Source organism: Dermatophagoides pteronyssinus, unplaced genomic scaffold (genome assembly GCF_027571235.1).
Source record: "Dermatophagoides pteronyssinus isolate colony J.1.1.1.1 unplaced genomic scaffold, Derpt_VIB-CSIC_2022.12 sq0009, whole genome shotgun sequence".
Taxonomy (NCBI): domain Eukaryota; kingdom Metazoa; phylum Arthropoda; class Arachnida; order Sarcoptiformes; family Pyroglyphidae; genus Dermatophagoides; species Dermatophagoides pteronyssinus.
The window spans coordinates 1,496,828-1,518,425 of NW_027461533.1; the positions used below are offsets into that span (position 1 = coordinate 1,496,828).

General features: G+C 28.9%; 1 protein-coding gene across 2 annotated transcripts; it reads left to right on the forward strand.

Moving 5' to 3' along the window:
• The first annotated feature begins 242 nt into the window (after window positions 1-242).
• On the forward strand, window positions 243-11,867 carry larp (La related protein). Of its 2 annotated transcripts, none has more exons than XM_027337984.2 (11): window positions 243-1,082; window positions 3,971-4,230; window positions 4,302-4,358; window positions 4,434-4,833; window positions 5,032-6,437; window positions 6,521-7,049; window positions 7,105-8,268; window positions 8,326-8,565; window positions 8,771-8,907; window positions 8,969-9,180; window positions 9,236-11,867. In XM_027337984.2, exons 1-11 carry the CDS (start codon window positions 389-391, stop codon window positions 9,474-9,476), a joined length of 5,340 nt encoding a protein of 1,779 aa, XP_027193785.2. In that variant the 5' UTR covers window positions 243-388; the 3' UTR covers window positions 9,477-11,867. The 2 variants fall into 2 exon arrangements, with proteins under 2 accessions (XP_027193785.2, XP_075677422.1); XM_075821307.1 differs by lacking the exon at window positions 243-1,082 and adding an exon at window positions 2,755-2,779.
• The last annotated feature ends 9,731 nt before the right edge of the window (window positions 11,868-21,598 follow it).

Sequence of the window (21,598 nt, forward strand, 5' to 3'; positions counted from 1 at the left end):
TAATTTTTGATAAATTAATTAAAATTATACTTTTTTTCATTTCTTTTTTTCCCCGATTTATTAATAGGCTCCATCATTTAGAATTTTTGGACTCTATCTTTGTTTCATTTGTTTGTACAAAAAAAAATATATTTCGACTGAATTTTAGACCTGAAACCGAATTTTGGAACAAGATAAATAACATCAATCGCATCACATTCATATCTATTCAAGTTTTTTTATTCATCAATTCATTTGTAAATATATGTTTGTTTTATATTAGCGAAAGAAAATTTTTTTTCAATTTTCCTCGATATTGGTGTGTGTGATTTTGCTCGATCGATCAAAAGTGTTTGTTGGTGTGTTTGTGTGTGTGTTGTCGATTTAATTTGATTGGAAAAGAATTTGAATGGATATTATAATGAAGTTAACTGAAGACGACGATTATAACAAAATGCCAGCCCCGGTAGCGACAACTACGAATAGTAACCATAATGCCAGCAATTTAACAACGAATCCTGTTACAACCACCAGCATAACAATCAAAAATAATGCCAATAAACAAGCAACAACATCAATAGATTGTATAATAAATCATGGCCAAACTAATATCAATTTGGCTAACGGTGATATGTCATCATCATCAATGAAATCCACTGAGCTATCATCCAATATCAAATCAACACTGGATTATCCGAAGCTGACCAATGAAAAAACGACCACGACAACAACTGCCATCAATAACAACATCACCGATAGCAACAAATTAGATAACGATTGTTTAGATAACAATAAAGCTCAGACATCATCGTCATCAACACCGATCGTAGCCAATGATAATGTAATTATCCAAAACGGTAATGGTACATCATCACCATCGTTATTGGAGCATCATAACACTCATCTGACACAGCCGCAATCGCAAGTGAACTCTGTTGTTCCGAATGCTTGGATTAATTCACCTGGAAAACTTGTGGCTAAATCAAATAATCAAACAGCTCCAACACCATCTTTATTACCACCATTACAATTATCAACATCGTCAGCCAACAATAGCCATACAACTAATACTAAAACTTTGTCAAATAATACGCATAACAACGGTATGTGTACAATGACCTAAAATTGACCCAAAATATAGGAAAAAATTTTGATATTCTGTATTTAGATGTGAGCGCAAGACAAAAAAAACCGCATGGTCCTGTTTGTGTGTGTCCTATCTTTTATGAACAGATCAATTTTTTCGTGTGTGTGTGTGTTTTTTATTGCAAAGGAAATGCGAAAGAAAGTGTGTATGTCTGTTCTTAGGGTAGTGGTATTTAATTGAATTACATTTCAAATGTTACTTTGAATCCTTGTGCTAGTATCACCGAAAATATAGGATTTTTAGCAATATCCAAAAAAAAAACATGTTAAAAAACTTTTTTTTTTTGAATTCAGAATTTATGGATAAAGAATATATGATCTTGAAATTTATTTTTTTTTTTATCGATGATAATAATAATCAGACTAATGAGAAAAATAAACTATTCAACACTAATAAGGTCTACCACAAGAAAGAAAAAATATCCCGTATATGAAAAGAATGATTGGCGTTTGAATGAGTTTGTTTTTATATTTGTTTGTTTTTTTTTTTGTTAACAAATTAAAAGCATTAGACATAAAATAAATATCATTATTATGATAATGATAAGTTTCGTTGAGCTTTTTTGAATTGATGATGAAAAGTTATAGTAGCTTTTATATATATAGATATAATCATGTCGAAAAAAAATGTACAAAATTGAAAGTATATTTATTATGAGAAAACAAGAAGTGAGAAGAAAATAAAAGTCGACAGACAAGAGCAACAATCTTGAAAAAAAATACATTAATATGACAACTATTTCTGATAGAAACATCGAGCAATATTTTTAAATAATAATAAAGAGAGATAGGAAAGAGAAATGAAACGATTTGGATATTTATTTGTTGGAAAATGCTTTGCTAGCTTTGTTGCTAATGTGTGTGTGTGTGTGTGTATTCTATTTAGGAGCCTTGATCATCATCATTATCACAATCCGTTGTTGTTGAGTCAATTTTTAAATCTAATAAATGGATGTTACATTGAAAAAAAAACAATCCTCAGAATTTGAAGAAAAATAACTTACAAATCCATGATTTCGGTCGTTTTTTTTCTTTTGATTCGAAATCGATTTTATTTTTAATTCCGTGTTTCAAATAGAAAAAGAATTTTCTACAATTTTATGTAATATGGTATTTTATTTTGTGATTGTTTGATTTGTAATCCTATTTAATGACGTATTTATTATATGGATTTCGTATCAATTGATTACATTCGTACAAAACTTTTTTTTTGTTGTTAAAAGTGTTTTGCTATTTTGACCGACTTTCATTGTTGGTTGATATTTATGTTTTACCCATTCATTCATTGTGTGAATATTCTAATGTTTCATGTTTAGTGAATGGAATAACAATTATAAAATTCATCTAGAATATACTATCCGTAAACGCGTAATATCAACAAATTCCGTATAACCAGACATCAAACATTCCGTATACTTATCCTTAATTGGCTTTTTTTTGGTTGTTTACTTTGCGCCTACCACACATCATATTATCCATTTTTTTCTGGGCTTTTTCTCAAATTTTCATCATTTTTCTAGCATATATGACTTGATCATCATCATCATCCTCACAATTCTTAATTTTTAAGCTAACTGTTGAAAAAAGAATCTATTTTGGTGGTGCATGTGTGTGTTTGTGTGTTTCGGGTTTAGGTTCAATTCTATGTTTGTATGTATGTTTGTATTTATTATGAGGATGATGTGAATTTAAAAAATTTATTCATTTTTTTTTAATTCTTTAACATTTATATAAAGATTCATCAACCGAATGAATTGCTCTATGACATCCAGAAAAAAATGTGTATTGCTATATAATATGTTTGTTTGTGTGTGTGTGTGACAATGAATGAAATGATATATTTATCATTTAAATTGCATCAGTTTTTCTATGATTTTTTTTTTTTGCTTACTAGCTAGCTTTTTTGTAATTGTTAATGGTAATAAATTTCATTCGGGTTAGGTCTTGTTTAGTGTTCGATTAAGACTATAATAAATAAATGAATGAAGAAGAATTTCACAACAAACAATTTAGTAATTTGAGGGAAATTTTCTTTTCACTAACCTGAAAAACTATTAGCCTGTATTAACTATTATCAATCATATTAAGAGTTGGCTGATGAAAATTCTGCAATAATTTCATCCTTTTTGTTATGTTCAAAATATTTCGACTTGATCCATCAATTAAAAAAAAAAATGTTTGCTTTGGAAACAAAAACAAAATTATAATGTACGAGATTAGATACAAAATATTCAGAGTCGTCTTTTACACTTTTTTTTAATGGTTCATTTGCATTTCGTTTATTTATTTATTTTTTTTTGTGGAGATGAATAGATATTTTTTCTTTTGTTTCCTTTTTTCTTTGTTTTGAAGGTTTCTAACCTTAATGTCAAATATGTATATTTTTTTTCCTTTAAAAAAATTCACATTTGTTTTTACCATGAATCAAGTCCATCTTTTAATTTTCGTCAGGATCGAAAATAAAAAATGAAACAAAAAAAAAGAATGGATGTTGTTGTTGTGTGAAAGAGCTTTTCTCTTTATTCGAGAACAATTTTTTTTTTGAAGAAAATAAAAAATTAAATGAATGAATGAATGAATGGTGACGAAAGAGAGAAATTCGAGCAAATGAACAACGAATGTGTGTTGTTGTTGGAGAAAAATTGGAGAGACCAAAAAAAAAACGCTCACTTCTTACACATACACGCATGTTGAGCCATAAAGAAAAAAAAATACATAATTTCAAATGATTATTTGCTATTTATAATATAAATTTTGTTTTGTTTTTCATTTTCTATTTTGATACGTGTGTTATGTTCCAAACGACGATATAAACAAAACAAACAAATAAACAAAAACAAATTAGGTAACAATAAAAACGTTATTCCATCATCATCAACAACAACAACAATATCATCATCAGTGATGCCTATTTCTTCCACAAGTACCAACACAATTGTCGGTACAACAATATCAACAAATACAACGGCGACAACATCATCATCATCAACATCAACGATAAATAATAAGAAATGGTCATCGAAAAATGGAACAAATTCTTCATCTAATTCTGTCATCAGTAATAACAGTAGTAGCTGTACACAAAATGCTTCAAGTAATCAGAAAGTATGTTGATTGATTTTTGTAAAAATCTAAATAAATTGATAATTGATGAATCGTTTGTTTCAAATATATAGGATGAATACAATTTAAATTATAGTGAAGATTGGCCTTCATTAAACGAAGTTAACGAGGTATTTCGAATGAAATTATGCTATGATGAATTCGTATTGACGTTTGTTGTTTTTTTTGTTGTTGATAAATTTTAGCTTTCATTGAATTCTAAACGTAACTCTGCCGGTGAAACGATGGTTATCAACAATACCAATCCAAATAACACTGAAGTTCTATCTTCTTCATCGTCATCATTTTCAACACCATCATCACCGAATATAATTGCTCAAAATTGTGAATCCAAAGGATTGAATAAAACCTCATCTGTTTCGACGTCATCTTCACAATCAGCAAACACCTTTAATAGTAATGATAACAAAAAATTAAGCAATGATTCATCTTTACCAAATGGTATTAGCGTTGTCCAATCTTCGTCGATTCAAGATGATTCTAATGACGATGGTTCAACTACATCTTCAAAAGACGCAAATTTAAATTCATCTGGTCAAGGCTTAGACAGTGGAACGTCGGGTTCCAATAAAAATAAAAAGAAAGGTTAGTTTGTGCATCAAATTGAATTTACACTAATAAAACCTAAATCATTATGATGAAAACACGGAATTACCGTCTTAGTTTTAAATCATGCAGAAAATTTTTTATGGCTGCTTTTTATCTGATTTTCTATTCATGAAAAACAGTAAAAAAACATTATTGAACAATCGATTAATTACAATATTTTTCTCTGATAAACAGGACAAAAGAAATGGGTGCCATTAGATGGTATCATTGGTGCACCACCGGCCAAATTACGTGGTAAAATTGTCAATAAAACCAATGATTATTATTCTGTCGGTGATTATAACGGAATGAATGGATATGCTGATCATGAATATAAATCCGGTGCTGTCGGTGGTGGTAACCGTTATGGAGGCAATGGTAATTTATCTCGCAATCGATCTCAACGACGAGGTGAACGTGGAACTGGAAATGGTGGTGCCGGCAATCGTGGCGCTGGAAATGCTTCAGGTTCGAATGTAATCCATAACAATGATGACAATCATCGTGTTGCTGCTGCAAGTGCTAATGGTGGTAAAATCGGTTCGTCAAATTTTCCACATTCATCCTCAACATCTAGTTCGAATGGCACCAGTAATAGCAATATAAATAAATCAAATGCTCAATCAGAAACAAGTGATTCATCATCGTCATCTTCTAATCCGAATGCGAACACCAATAATAATGTAAACAATCATCACAATAATAACAATAAGAAAAAGAATCCATTATCTGGAAGCGGACATTCTACGGTGAATAATCCTAGCGATTTACATCATCCATTTTCTCATCATCATTCGCATCCACCCCAACAGTCGCATCAGCATCAACACCAGCAACATCATCATCACCCAATGAATGTTCAACAACAGCCTCCATTGCCAATATATCCACGACGTAATACAAATGGTGGTATGCGTGGAAGAGCACGTGGTGCTGGATTAATTGGTGGTGGCCGTAATCTTAATCGAAGTCGTTCGCAATTATCTAATGAATCTACTGTTCCAGTTGTTAATCCGACTACAGTCATCGTTCCGCAACAAACAAGTGCAAATGTTGGTGCAATTTCTGGAACTGTTGTCACTGCAGCGATGCCACCACCACCACAGCCATCTGTGGTTACTAATACTGTTGCTCCCGTTGGTACTGGTGTTACAGCTCCAAACATTCATCCGGATGAATATGCTGCTGCTTATCCTCAATATACTGCTTATGATTTTCCCGCACAAAATATTCGACCGGATTTGAATTTACCTCTTTCGGCTGGATTGCCACCGGCACCAACACCAACGGCGGCTTTTTTGCCTGCCTCATATTATTACAATACTCCTTTTGTTTATGGACCTGATGGTATCAAAGAAATGTTGCGTTCACAAATTGAATATTATTTTTCGGAAGAAAATCTTCAACGAGATTTTTTTCTCCGACGTAAAATGGATGAGCAGGGATATTTGCCAATTTCTTTAATTGCTTCATTCCATCGTGTTCAAGCATTGACACAAGATGTTACTTTGGTCGTTGAAGCATTATCTAATTCAACGGCTGTCGAAGTTGCCGATGGTATCAAAGTGAGAACACGCAATGATCCACTGAAATGGCCAATTGTAAGTAGCATTTGATAAATACCAGACCAAATTCTAATTGATCTATATTTGCCTTTTCTATATAAAATTTGATTTCAATATAGTCGGATAATCTTAGCGCTGCGGCTGCAACTGCTATTCATCCAGCCATGGCAATGGCAACAGCTACAGCAGTTATGCAATCACATCAACAAAGTCCAGCAAATATTGCTTATCAACCGAATGATGAGATCACAAGTAGCAATAGTGATTTCAGTATTGTAAATAGCAGTGATGATTCGACAAAAAACCCAGATGCTTCGATAAAGGATACTGTTGCTAATGATAATCAATCAACAAGTGATGTTAATTCTATTCATGTAACAAATATTGCTCAATCACAACAGAAAACAAACTGTTCTTCCACAGCCACGGACACAATATTGAATGATGATGAAATCCAACATGGAAAACAAGTGATCACTAATCAATCTCAGATTCATTTGGCCGAGTCGACCCACTCTACCGCTATGGATGGTTCTGATGGCCCGACGACTACATCAATCTCTGACAATAACACCGATTCTCGATCACCATCCTCTGATATGCAACCTTCAGTTGTCGAGACAGCCAATTGTGATAAATCTGAACAAGGTTCGTGTTGCAAACATTAATATTCTATCAATTATTGATTTTTGTCTACTTTTAGTGAACAATGGTGATGCCAAAAGCAGTTCAATCGATTTGCCAAATCGTGAACCAGCTTTTAATAGCGTTCTAAATGCTAACAACAAAAGTGATAATGCTAATGTGAATGCCACAACAACTGCATCGGCGATAAATGAATCTGAAGATTGGAAACCAGTACGTTCGAAAAAGAACAAATCTCGTGCCAATAAATTGAATGAACATTCATCTCATCAATCATCTTCGAATTTTAAACCAACCAATCGATCAGCAGCCAAAGAAGATTTACCATTTTTATTGGATGAGGATGTCAATGATTGTGATGATTTACAACTAGCTGGTCGTCGTAAATCATACATTGACTACTCTGATTATGATGATTATGATGAAATTAGTGATCAAGATTTGAAAAAAATCATATTGGTGACGCAAAGCCGTAAAGGCAGTCATTTGAATGATCGAACTGGTGATTGGACGACTCGGGTCAAGATGACTCAAGAGATGGCAAAGATTATCGATGATGGTTTATTCTACTATGAACAAAATTTAATGCTGAATCAACAAGGAGCTAGTGCTAAGCAGCATAAAACATTGGGATACATTTCTCGTAAAGATTTTGAACTTTATTCTGGATCTCCTAAAGATAAAAAGGAAAATTCTTATTCAACTCCACCTCCACCACCTCCTACACTGAATGATGATATCGAATTGGACGAAGTATATACAACCACTGGAGATCATACATTATCGGCAGAAGAGCTTCAACAATCAGCCAGATCGTTGCAACGGAAATCTCCAAATCCTCGTTTCTATCTAGCCCCAGAGCCTCATGAACTTCCAGCCGGTACACCACGCAAACAAAAAACTAGACATTCTAGTGATCCACCGATTGAACCACATGTTGGTTGGTTATTGGATGTTCGTGATTATGACACTGCTTCGATGAATAATGATGCCACAGTAGGCACGAATAATAAAAATGAAAAAGTCGTCACCACTTCAAATGTAACGAACATTAAATCCCAATCAACAAACACTGGTTCAGTGTCAACTAGTCTTGGTTCCACTCCTCAATCACTGCCAAAGTTTGAACATCCATCTCATGCCTTGCTGAAAGAGAAGGGATTCACTCAATTCATCTATCATAAATATCGTCAAAGGTGTATCAAAGAACGAAAACAACTTGGTAATTATTTTTATTCAAAAAAAGCAATTATTTATAATTATAATTTATAATCCATAGGCATTGGTCAGAGTCAAGAAATGTTTACATTATATCGATTTTGGTCATTCTTTTTGCGAGATTTTTTCAATCGCAGCATGTATGACGAATTTAGACGATTAGCAAATGAAGATGGACAAATGGGCTTTCGTTATGGTTTGGAATGTTTATTCAGATTCTATTCTTATGGTTTGGAGAAACATTTCCGATTAGATTTGTTCAATGATTTTCAAACAGAAACAATCAAGGATGTCAATGCTGGTTAGTATAAATAATAATAAAATCGAATCAGTTCATCCGTCATTTTTCTACTCAAAACATATTTAATTTATATTTTGAAATAATGTGTTTTGTAATGAATGGATGAGATAGAAGTTTTTCGAGCTTATTTAAATTCAATCTATGACTTTTACAATGTCGATGGTTGGCCGCAATTTGCTCACATTTTTCTTTTTCTGTAACCTAGGTGAATTATACGGGTTGGAAAAATTTTGGGCATTCCGTCAATATTATAAAAATTGGTGTTCAATCGTATCTCATGTGGATCCATTCCTGCTTAAAAAACTTGACGAATTCAAATGTGTAGACGACTTTAGATTAGATGTATGTTGTTTTTTTATTATATTATTTTATTGTTCAATTCATTGATTTAAATTGAATTTAGGCCGAAACGATAGCTCATCGTGAAGCACAAAATCGAAAAAAACGAGAAGAATATTTGAAAAACTTTCAACAAGAGCAGCAACAAAATTTTTCGATGAAGAAAAAATGTGATGGCAATACAAATGTTTTGTTGGATAAAAATTCGAATAGAAGGCCTCAGAATACAGTGATTGGTGATGAAAATAAGCATCAATTTTCAAAACAAGATAATAGGTAGAATTTTAAATTATTGAAATTCATCTCTAAATTGAATTCATTGCATTTATAGAACACAGTCATCCAAAAGTAATAATGGATCAAACAAACCAAGCAAAGATGCCAAACAGCCAATGCGACAATCGAATAATTTGCAAGCGAATAATATCAAATCGGTACCAACGATACCACATGCAGCGCCAGTGAATTCACCGACATCATTCGCTGCAATTGTTGCTTCAAAGCCAAAAAAGATAATAGAAACTGGAACGACAGCTGCAATTTCAAATAATGAAAATTCGTCTACAAAATGAACATAATCAATAAAAGAATATTTTTTCGTACAATCATTAATGTAAATCATTTTGGTGGAAAAATCATCTCATATCTTATAAAACATCGATTTTTTTATGATCATATGCGTATCGACAACCTTATTTGGATGTTAGTAAAATAATCAACAACATAAGAACATCGAAAAAGAAACGATCCGAACCAAGAAAAAAAAAATGATTATCATCTTCATCTTCATCTTAATCATCATTATTATTTTGCTGTTATACGATTATAATTATTGTATTTTGTGTTAAAACTGAAAATCTTGCTTGCTCTTCTTTAACGAATCAGTTTGGCTCATAATATTCGTCCATCATTCGAAGTTCTCCTGTAATTTTTGTCGCATCTTTTTTCTTCTATTTGCAACTTTTTCTTGTTGGCCCAATATTTTTATCCATTCATCATCTTTCATTCTCTCTTTCTCTTCGTTTCCTTCAAGCCCAAATGAAGATGCTATAAAATCTTTCATTTTTGTTAGATCACAATTCTTCGTTTTGGTCGTCTTCCAAGAGCGTGAAAAATGCATAAATCTTTTGCGCTAAAAGTTTTTTTCTATTGAACACTGTTATTCAAAATTGTAGAATAAAAAAGTTTTCATCGATGTTGATGATCATGGTGACATGAACATTCTACAGCAACATCAAGAATTTCACTGATTCTTCAAGAAAATATTTGTATGGGCGTCTATTTTTTCAAACCCCTTGCGCCAATTTCCAGGCAAAATCAATCAATCCGTTATTTCATTATTATTTTTTGCTTCTCAAATCTCGTTATCTTCATCTTTTTCGTTTTTCTTTTTCATACTCATCACCCACTCGGTGTCTTAATTTCAACGGAAGAATGTCATCATCATGAAAATTGTGAATAACGTCATTCTGGATTGACAATATATATTGTGCCTTTACTGCTGCCCATTTTTTTCTAATGTTCCAAAATTAACAAAGAGGGGTTTCAACAATAAATAAGGAAAAAAAATTACCATCACCATCATCATCAACAACTCAATCGTCTATATATAGAATGTTTTTAACAACGAAAAAAAAATTTTCTATTCAATTTATTCAATACACATTTCCATAGTTAACCATCCCGAAAAATGATTTTGCATATTCCTTTCTCGCTCTTTTTTTCCCTCAGTTTTTTTTCATAATCTACTACCCTACTAAAAGTATAGGGCCCTAAACTAGTCCAAATATATAAATATATTTTTTTTTGTTTCAAAATAATTATAATCATTACATTATAACACAGCGATAGATACATACAAATCTACCATTAGAAAAATGATACCAATTGTTTAATAAAACAAAAACAAAAAAAAAAATTAATCTGATTTTTTTTCAATTTCATCATCTATGGCAAACAACAGTAACAAACAAGCAAACAAACAAAAAAAAATCGAGTGGCCAATCTATATTAGAAAAGAATTCTTATCGTTATTTGTTTTTTCTTTCTTTTTTTTCACTTTATTTTTTCTGCATCTCATCTCATCTCAATCTCTCGACACCAATCAAAAATAATCTAATGATGTGATTCACAATATATATAATTTATATTCTCAGAATATGAACAAAACAAAACAAAAAAAAAAATTCTAACCACATTCATTACAAATGCAAACCGTATATACATTTTTAAAAAAATATTATTGATCAGTGTTTGTTTATTTTTTTCGCGATCTTTGTTCTTCATTTCTTTTTTTTTGCATCGCTCTATCTTTTTTTGTACAGTAATTTTTTTTCCTTTGTATTTCTTCTTTTCATTTTGATTACTTTGTTTTATTGTCTTGGCAGACAAAAACAAATATATTTTTTTTCTCTCTCATTCTCAAGTGATTGAATTCAGATAAATATATGGCTTAATAGTACACAATTTTGTTTGTCGTTTACATAGGAAAACAAGCTGATCAATATATAATTTCATCATACATGATCGGTATTTTTTATTTTGGGTGTCCGATTCATTTCCTGTTCTGTTCTGTTATCTTCTTTTCATCTTACAGGTTTATCATCAACTGTTTTTTTTCTTTCTTGCTTTTCTACTTTGTGAAAATGGAAATTTGTGATGAATCGTGAAAAAATTATTATTATTAAAATTAGCCATCACCACCACCATTATTCATTCATTCATCCATCCATCACATTTATTTCTTCAACAATTTATTAGTTACATTTTTTTTTCTCTCGTACAATATATTGTCAACAACAAAAAACAAAACATGAATCGGGAATAATGGGATGGTACATACACACACACACACACAAACATTGAGATAGATAAATTTGTATTAAAACTTATTGTCACTTAATTTTTTTTCGTTTGTTTGTTTGTTTGTTGAATTTACACATTAAATCAAGTTATATTCTTAATTTTTTTTTTGAAACAAAAAACAAAAACGATTGATTTTTTTTTTGGATTGATTGTGTTTAAAAACATTATAAATAATGAAAATAAATAAAAAAATTTGAATATATCCGTACATCTCATATGCGCCCACCTTATTTTCTGTTCGGCTCATTATCAGATACATTACACACACCAAATTATAATAAAAAACAAATGAAAAAAAAGTTTATATTATACTCATACACAAACACACACTTATAAATTAAAATTGTGATTTTTTTTTTCTTGCGATTATATAACACAAACAACAACAAAAAATTCATTTGACATTATTATTATTTTGTTTGTTTGTTTCAGTGTGCAGTAGTTTATTTTTCTTTTCTCTCTTTCTTTCATACTATTATCATTTTTTTTCAATTTATATCTTCTTCTTAATTTTCATATTACCACCAACACAACAACAACAACAACAACAACAGTATATCACTAAATTCACATAGAGACCAATTGAATTTTTCTTTTTTTAAATTTTTTTTTTTCAAATGTGCAAATAACATTACAGCATACACTTTCCGCATTCATTTCACCTACACACACACACACACACTGGAGATTTAAACCATAAATTTACCTAGCCTTGTTCAACAAACAAAAAAAATTCAAATTATCTTTCAACTTAATACAATTTGTTGTTATATTTATTTTTCTTTACGATTAAAAACACACACAAAACAAAACAATAAAAATTATTATTTTATATTTATTTTCATTACAAACAACTACAAACAACAAAATTCTATATAAATTTTTACTAAAATTTTTTTTTTCTTTCTTTCAAAATTTACACAAAACAATGTTTTGTATCGTTTTGTTAATTGATAAATAAGTTTATGCTAGGTCCAAATTATTTTATTATTTCAAACAACAACAAAAAATTATATTTACACAATTTTTTGTTAAAATTTTTACATTTTTTTTCTTGCAATTCAAAAAATGAAATTTGTCAAAAATCCTAAAGGCCTTGAATTCTCACATATATACACACGAAATATGACAGGAATCAATTCAAAAACAACAACAACAAAAACAATCATATTTTTTGATTATTATTATTATTCTCGTTGTAAAACAAAACAAAAAAAAATTTTCAAATAAAAAAAAAAATTTTTCTTCTTCATTAATTCATGAAACGCGTTTGGATTTTTTCTGGGTTGAAAGATTTTTGGGCTTTTTTTCTGTCTTTTGTTCGTTTTAAATATATGTTCTGATTTGAATGTCCTGATTTGATGCTGCCAGAAAAAGAAAAAAAAATTATGTTGCCAAAAATTTTCCATTGATTCCATTAGGCTTTGTTTTGTTTTGTTTTGTTCATCGTGTTTCTGTTGAAAATTTTATGAATTATTCCTCCCCCTCTCAAACATCATTCCCTTTTTTTACATGCTTTGATTGTGATTGTGTGTGTGTGTTGAAAACGTATTGACATGGTGGTGGTTCCTGCTGTTATGATAACATTGATATTTTCGTTTTTTTTATATCAAATTGTTGTCATCGATGTTTTTTTTTTTTTGGTTCTGGCTCAAAAAAACATTTTCAGATTCAAACACACACACACACACAAACACTTCAAAGAATTTAGATTGAAATGAAAATCAATTCTATATCAATATATATTGATTGTGAACAAGACAAAAAACAAAACAGAAAAAAACGAAAAAATTTTGTCAAAAATTGTAAAATTCATCACATTGTTCTGAAATGAATGAACCGAAAAGAGAAACTTTAAAATAAAATTGAAAATTCTTTTTTAACTAAAAAAAAGCCAAGTTCAATCTCATTATTGTCTTATTTTTTATTTAATATCTCCTTCATTTTTTTTTGGAAAAAATGGAAAAATAAGTATTCCAAGAATTGCCAGATGAGAGAGAGAGAGAGAGAGAGAGAGAGAGAGAACCAGAATTCTACCCAAAAAAAAAACGCACTATAGTCTCATTGAAAGCCAACAGCTCACTGCTGCTTCAAACATAAATTCTCAAGAATTTTTTTTTTTGTTTTTCAAAACCAATTTTTCTTTCCATCAATTTAGACACACGCACAACGGCCAAACAATTCTTCATTTTTTTTACATTTTTTTTTTCATTATTTCGAAACAAATACACGAACAAAGTATTATATTTCGTTTCTGGTAGAGAAAAAAAATGAATATGATTTTTTTTTCCTCTAATGGAATAACAATTCGCACTATTTTGTTTGTCATTATATGTGAATAAATGAAATACAAAACTGGTCAGAATTTGAATGAAAACAAAAAACAAAAAATGTTTTAAACAAAAATGTTTTAGATTGGATGGAATACAGCGAAAAAAATAGCAATTTTGGATATTAATAGATTTTTGTGGATGCTTTTTTTTTGTACCTGGGCGCAATCATTATCACAATTAATTAATAGTTATTTGTTCATCATCAGAGGAAAAATTTTCAATATATTTTTTCATTTGAAAAGTATTCATTTTTCATCTTTTTGTTGTTGTTGTTGTTATCATTTCCGTATGTATTTGTTTGATTTGAATGAACAGAAGAGAGAAAAAGAAAATCCCATTTCAATTGAATTTTATTCTTTTCTTCTTCTTTGATGGATAAATAAATGATTCTCGCTTGAATTGAATTGGATCATCATTATCATCATCATTCAAATAGTAGTGAATCATAGTCATCAACAACATCATCAAACTATAAACACACCAATATCGTTACAAATAATAATAATGATAAAAATGCAATTGAAAATGAAAATGACAAAAGTCAATATAAATGATGATTATATTTGATTTTCTAGTATAGAAAATCAAAAACGAAAAAAATTGTGTAAATGTAATCACATAGCGTTTTGATGATACCATTAATATTACTGTCTTTGATTATTATTCAATCTTGTTCTCTAGGTTTTGGTTTCATCAACAACAATTTTATATTATTCTTCATTTGATTCTTAAGAAAAATTAAACAACAACAATAATCATGAAATTTCAAGAAACAAAAAACAACAATCGAATCATGCGATTCGTATTAGAAAACAAAATCTGTTCTCATTTTACTGTTTTGTCATTTATTATATTTGGATTGGTTCATTGGAATTATCCAAATGGTCCGATGACAAATGCAAAGAGAAAAACAAAATGAGACATGAAAAAGAAATGGGAAAAAACAAGAATAAAAACAACAACAACAACGATAATAATAATGATATCGAATGAACAGAAATTTGACATTAAAGATTCGTAAAAAAGAAAAGAGAGAAAACAAGAAATAAAAAAAAATATGAAACAAACAAAAAACGTGAGAATCCAAACAAGATCATCTATTTCTATAAATAAATTTTCTTCTTCTTTGTATTTCTTGTCTACCATTCTACTAAACAATCTTCAATAGTTTTTTTTCTGACCGTTTGTTTTTTTTTCTTCATTTATTCATTCAGTCAGTCATCTATTTGTTCATCCATGATTCATTTTGTTGTTATTTTCTTATTTTCTTGAATCTAACTTATGTTCATGTGTTGAAAATTGGAAAATCGGTTCAGGTCCGAAGAAAAAAAAAGAAAAAAAAAATGTGAAACGTGTCTTTAATTTTAATACTTTCATACTCGAACTTATATTCTGGATAATGTTGTTGATGTTGTTTTTTTTCATCCATAGTGGATGACTGCTTCCAGGGATGGACGAATCAATTAAATGAATGATGATGATGATGATGATTTTTGGATGTTATTGTTTATATATCCATATTATCCTTGTTTCGTTTGTTTGTTTGTTTGTTTAAGCCTGTTCTTTAAAAGTGGATGTATTTCATTTCTTCTTCTTCTTCTTCTTTTTTTTAATTATAATAAACAAGATTGCCTGACCAAAATAACTTCAATAATGGATGATGATGATGATGATATGGACTGCACAATAACGGATGTCGATGTCTTTTTTTTCTACTTATTTTCATTTGTTATTAGTTTCAGTTTTCTGTTTTTTGGCTGAATGATGATGAAAATTGAAGTGTTGAATAATCAAGAAAAATTGGCACGATTAAGAATGATTACATTGTCATTGTATACATTACAGATGGAATCATGTTCCTGAAATTTTTGTTTTGTTTTGTTTTTGTTTATTTGTTTTCGTTGGACTAGAATTTTTTATATATATACGAAAAAAAGAATACTGACACGTAAGCACGAGTGAATATCGATGTTCGAACATGTCGTCATTGTCATTGTCATTGTTTTTTATCTTCTTTTCATTGTCGATATGTGTTGTTTGTATACAAGTATTATTATCCCAAAATGTGTCTAGTATGTATTGTTGTATATTATCCTAAAACTTGTCTCTAATCATTTCAATTTCGATCAATCTTCTGGTTGACTTGTTGTTGTGATCATATATGAGATCATTAACAATAAAAATGCCAATGATAAAAGATAAAGATATAAAACAAGTAAAACATTTATTTGGCCATTGGTTCAACTATTATTTGATATATGAAAAGTGAAACAATAGAATTTGAAAACAACAACAACAAAAATCAACATTCGAGATACCAAAAATAAAGCATCAACTTTTGTTGTTTGTTATCTTTTTATTCTTCTTTTTTTTCATTTGAATCAAACTACAATGATGTTGTTAGCCATGAAGAATGAAGCCAATTTTTCTTGTCTATTCGCCGTTTACATTATCAATGATTTTGTTGTTGTTGTAAAGATTCAATTCAATCCGATTTTTTCTTTTTATGCTTATTTGATCGTATAATAATAATAATAATAATAATCCATATTTATTATCCCAATCAAATTCACATTTATTATGTTAATTCTGTTGCTTGTTAGTATTACGAATTTTACATTTTTTTTTTTTGAGGATTGCTTTCAATCGTTATCAAGTAAAAAAAGGGCGAATGAATTCTGACATTATTTTTTTTCTGGCACCATCACTATAACTAACTAATATTATTCAGTAATGTTTTGTTTTGTATTCGGACTCATATATGATGAGTGAGGCTACCGGAATATATTTTTGGAATGTTTTAGTTTTTTTTTGCATTCGAACAAGGACGAATGTTTTTATTTTATTTGCATTATCTTCACTATCGGTTCGTTTGTTTTTGTTTTGTTCGCTTCTTTCATTTGGGTTTTTTTTTCATATATATGATTCACTCATTGAAAGTGATAAGTAAATCTGATTTAGAACTTTTAAATTATCACGTTTTTTTTTGTTGTTGTTGTTGTTGAATAGAGAATATGAATGAATGAATTGTCATTTTTTTGGGGGGGACATTGAAAAACATTTCCTAATACTATTTAATAGAAAAAAAGAATAGATAATTCAAACAAACACAGTTTTTTTTGTTGTTGTTTTGTTTCTTGAAGTGCTATCATAAACAAAAATTGGATACAAACAATGAAAAAGTTTATGCAAATAAAATTAAAAAACTCTTCACATAGGTGTGTGTGTATGTTTGATTGAAAAAAAAATTGATATATTAGCATCCTATAGCAGAGCAAAGCAAAACAAAAATAAAGTTTTTTTTCCCAATTCTCATTAGTTTGTTATTCGAATTTTCATTTGTATTAAATTTTTTTTTCTAATTCAATCACTATTCCATTCAATGAATGAATTGAATCAATTAAAAAAATTTTAAATTTAAATTTAATTATTTGTATTATTAGTTTTTGCATTCTATATCTATTTTTGGTTTGTTAAACTTGTAGCGGTGTACTTGTGTGTGTGTGTTTTAAGCATTTCTATCTGGGTAAACATTTTTAAAATAGAGAAAATCATGTAATTTATTTATTCTGTTTGTCGTAATGAATACCAAAAAAAATAAAGGATGAATTTTGATTTGAATGAAATGAATGATTTTCAACTACAACAAAAAACAAAAAAAAAGCAGTGAAATAAATTTTTAATGTTGAACAAAAATTCATCATTAATTTATTGAAGGTATATCAAATGAAATATCCGATTAACGACATTTTTTTTTTTGTTTTTGTTGAGCAACAACAAACAAACAAACAAACAATGATGACTATAATGATGGCAGTAATTCCATTTAAATTGTCAATTCATATCCGTTATCAATGATTTAACTATTGACATAAATTCAAGAATTATTTCGTTGATTTTATTTGTTTGTTGTTTATTTCACATTTACTTTTTTCGATAATTTTCATCATCAGGATCATGGTAAAATGAATTTATCATGTTATAATAAACATGAATTGTAAAACTCAAGTTAATTAACTGTCAACCTGAACGAAAAAAAAAACGAAAACAAAATCTGTTCATCTCTCTCATTCTCTACATGCACACATACACAAACATTCTTTTGATAAATTTCAAAAAAAAAGAACATACTTTTTACCATTTATTTACTTTTTTTTTCTCTCTCACTTTTTGTTGATTGGTAAACTTGGCACGATTTTCAGGTGATTTCCTTTTCTTTTGTATGTATGTATGCATGTTGTATATGTTTGACATCAAACAACCGCTGGCTGATCAACAATGAATGTTGTTATTTTGATTTTTTTTCAAGTCTATGTCAGAATTTCATTAAAAAAAAATTCTGGTTCCCAATTCTTTTCGGTTGAAAAAATGAATAATAATAATAATAAGAGAATAGGAAGAAAAAAAAACTTTGAACAAATTTAACTAGCTTCTATCATCATCAACAAGAACAACAACAAAATCGTTTCAATCAAATTTTCTACAACAAACAAAAAAGAAAAGAATCACGGTTGAACGAGTTGAATTACCTTTATTTTTTGTTTATAGAATCTTTTTCCATTTTATTGATTGAAATTTGTTTATTTTATTTTATTCATTTTTTTTCAATCAAATTTTTATGAATAAAATTAGTGGAATGGAAATAAGTTTTGAATTCAAATGAAACAAGCACGTTACATTGATTTTGGATTCCATTTCTCCAAATCTTTTTGGCTTCAATTTATCTTTCATTATTTTATTCTCTAATAAAATCCAATTCAATGTAATGAGAAAAAAGACTATTGTTCTTTTTGTTTCTCCTTAAAAATGCTTGAATCAATGGGTGGTTGTTGATGGCAATGATGATGCTAGCGATTGGTGTCGATATTTTTTTTTTGTTTTTGCTCAAAATTGATATCAAAAACGTTTTACGCTTGAAACACTTGATGGTGATATGTTGTTTTTGTATGGTGTGATGTGTGTGTGTGTGTGGTAATGTCGATTGAACATATCAAGAAACAACAAATAAAATACAATTTCGGCAGAAAAAAATGATAATGAAAAAAAAAGAAACGATATTGTTTATTTAAGTCTGAAACAACAACAACAACAAAATCGAAACAGAATTTGTTACAATGTTACACTTGAATCACTTTTCAAGTGAATAAATGTTTGTGATGAATGTTTTTGTCTTTTTTTTTCTACGATTCTATTTCCCTTGTTTCAATTGAATGACATTTCTTGGATTTCTTGTCATTTGTTCAATCGGTCAATCGGTTGGTCAGATCAGATCTGTAATGTTTGTTTGTTTGTTTGTTTTTACTCATTGGCTCAAGGATGTTGATGATGATGATCATTGTCAATTGACATTTGTTTGAATTACATAAAAAATGGAATCTCCTGTTTATTGTGAAAGAAATTATCAAGAATTTGATACAACAACAACAAAAGTAAAAGAGGAATTTAATTAACCATAGTCGTTTTTTCGACGGATTCTTCGATGATATTATATTGAGATTTGGGTTTTTCATTTGTTTTCTTGAAAATACGAATAAATTTTTCATTTCGTTACTGTTTTCCATTGAAATTACAGGGAAAAAGTGAGCTGAATAGATGAAAACCTGATTAGTTAATAATAAATTTTATTTCACAGAAACTTTTTTTTCCAGTCATGTCTTTTACTACGGATAGATATGGTATATATGATGATTTGTTCCTGTTACGGTGTTTGAAATTTTTGACATATCAAATCTACCAATCATCATTGAAATTTTGATCCCGTGAAAATAAAACCCGAAATGATGATTCTCTTTTCATCATACTGTATACATGAATTTCCATGCAAATTTGTCATCAACATTTGTTTGATGAATTTTCGAATCAATGAAAAAAAATTTACCGTTTTTGTTGACTGTTTGAAGTTGATTTTGTTCATAAATAGTATCTATGTTTATACTGAATAAAATGAATCCAATCTGAAAATTATTATTATTATATGAATTTATCAACAAATAATAAGCAAATGTAATATCATCGTCGTCATCATCGTATAAATATGATAATAAGGATAAGAATTTTTTGACAACAACAACGAAAAAATCAGTTAAACATAATAAATCTATCGAATATTATTTTGCCACCATGTCATTTCGGTTCGGTCTGATTATTTTAATTTTGTGATTGTGTTGATTTTCTTCTTCTTCTTTTTCTTCTTCATTTTTTTCAATTCTCTTATCATTTCAGGTTCTGTATACTGCTGTCCCGGGAAAATATAACGGATACAAATTAATTTTTAATTAAAAACCTTTTTTTTTCACTGACAACACAACACTTTTACTTTTTTTTTCTACTTCTCTCATTTAGTTTGCTTTTGCAAAATTTTTTTTCTTCAAAGTGAATATATAATTTTCATTATGAATGCAAATTTCAACTGTTGTGAACATTGTGGAAATTTTTCCATTTCTTCTCTCTTTATTATTGAAAATGAAGTGAGAGAGATAGATAAATGTTGACTTTTCATTATGAGGACAAATAGAATGAGAGAGAAAAAAAACTACCGATTTATATACGAATATAAAAAGAACTGGCAAAATGGAATGATGAATCCAGCAGCAGTATCTTTTCAAGTAACATTCGGCCAAACAAAAAAAAAGACCTATTCAATATATATTACCAGGTTCAAGTAAAATTAAATTTACTCAATGATGATAGTGAATAAATGAAATGAATGAATGAAATGGAACAAAAAATAAAAATAAAATTCTCATTCCTGTTATCATTAAAATTGAATGTCACAAACTACTACTACTATTAACTGAACCAAAACGAAATACAAAAATTTCTAAAAGCATCAACGTTTTTTTTTTTGTTTTTGTTTTGTTCATACATATAATTGTTTAGTTTGAATCTGATCATCATCATCCACAACCAAAATCTGGTTAATACAAATTAAATCTTCTTCTGCTTCTTTTTATTTCACTGTCATGTAACAAAAACTTGGTAGCAACAAAATTTTTCTTTTCAAAATTCTATAATAAATTTATTCTATTGAAATTGTATCATTCGTATCATATGTAAATGGTATACATACACACACAAATAAAATAGATAAATAATGCATTTTTTGTCATTCATTCAATTTCAATATATGAAATAACGAATAAAATGAAACAAAACAACAACAACACAACAACAACAAAAAAAATCAATGATGAATCACATCTATTCTCGTAGTACATTTGTTCTACCTACCAATGAATAATGAAAAAAAAATATACAGAATAACGACAAACACCTCAATGGTAATTATGGCAAACACATTATCACACATAAAATTAATAATTAAACAACCTATTTCAGGTTCGTAATAGTGATTATTACTTCTTTTTTTTGTTTCATATCATTATGATGTTGATGATTGATAGTATGAAACAATTCACATTCATATTCATTCATTTTCTGCTGTGTTCTGATTTCAATGTTCATTTATTTATTTATTTTTTTTTCATTTTCCATTC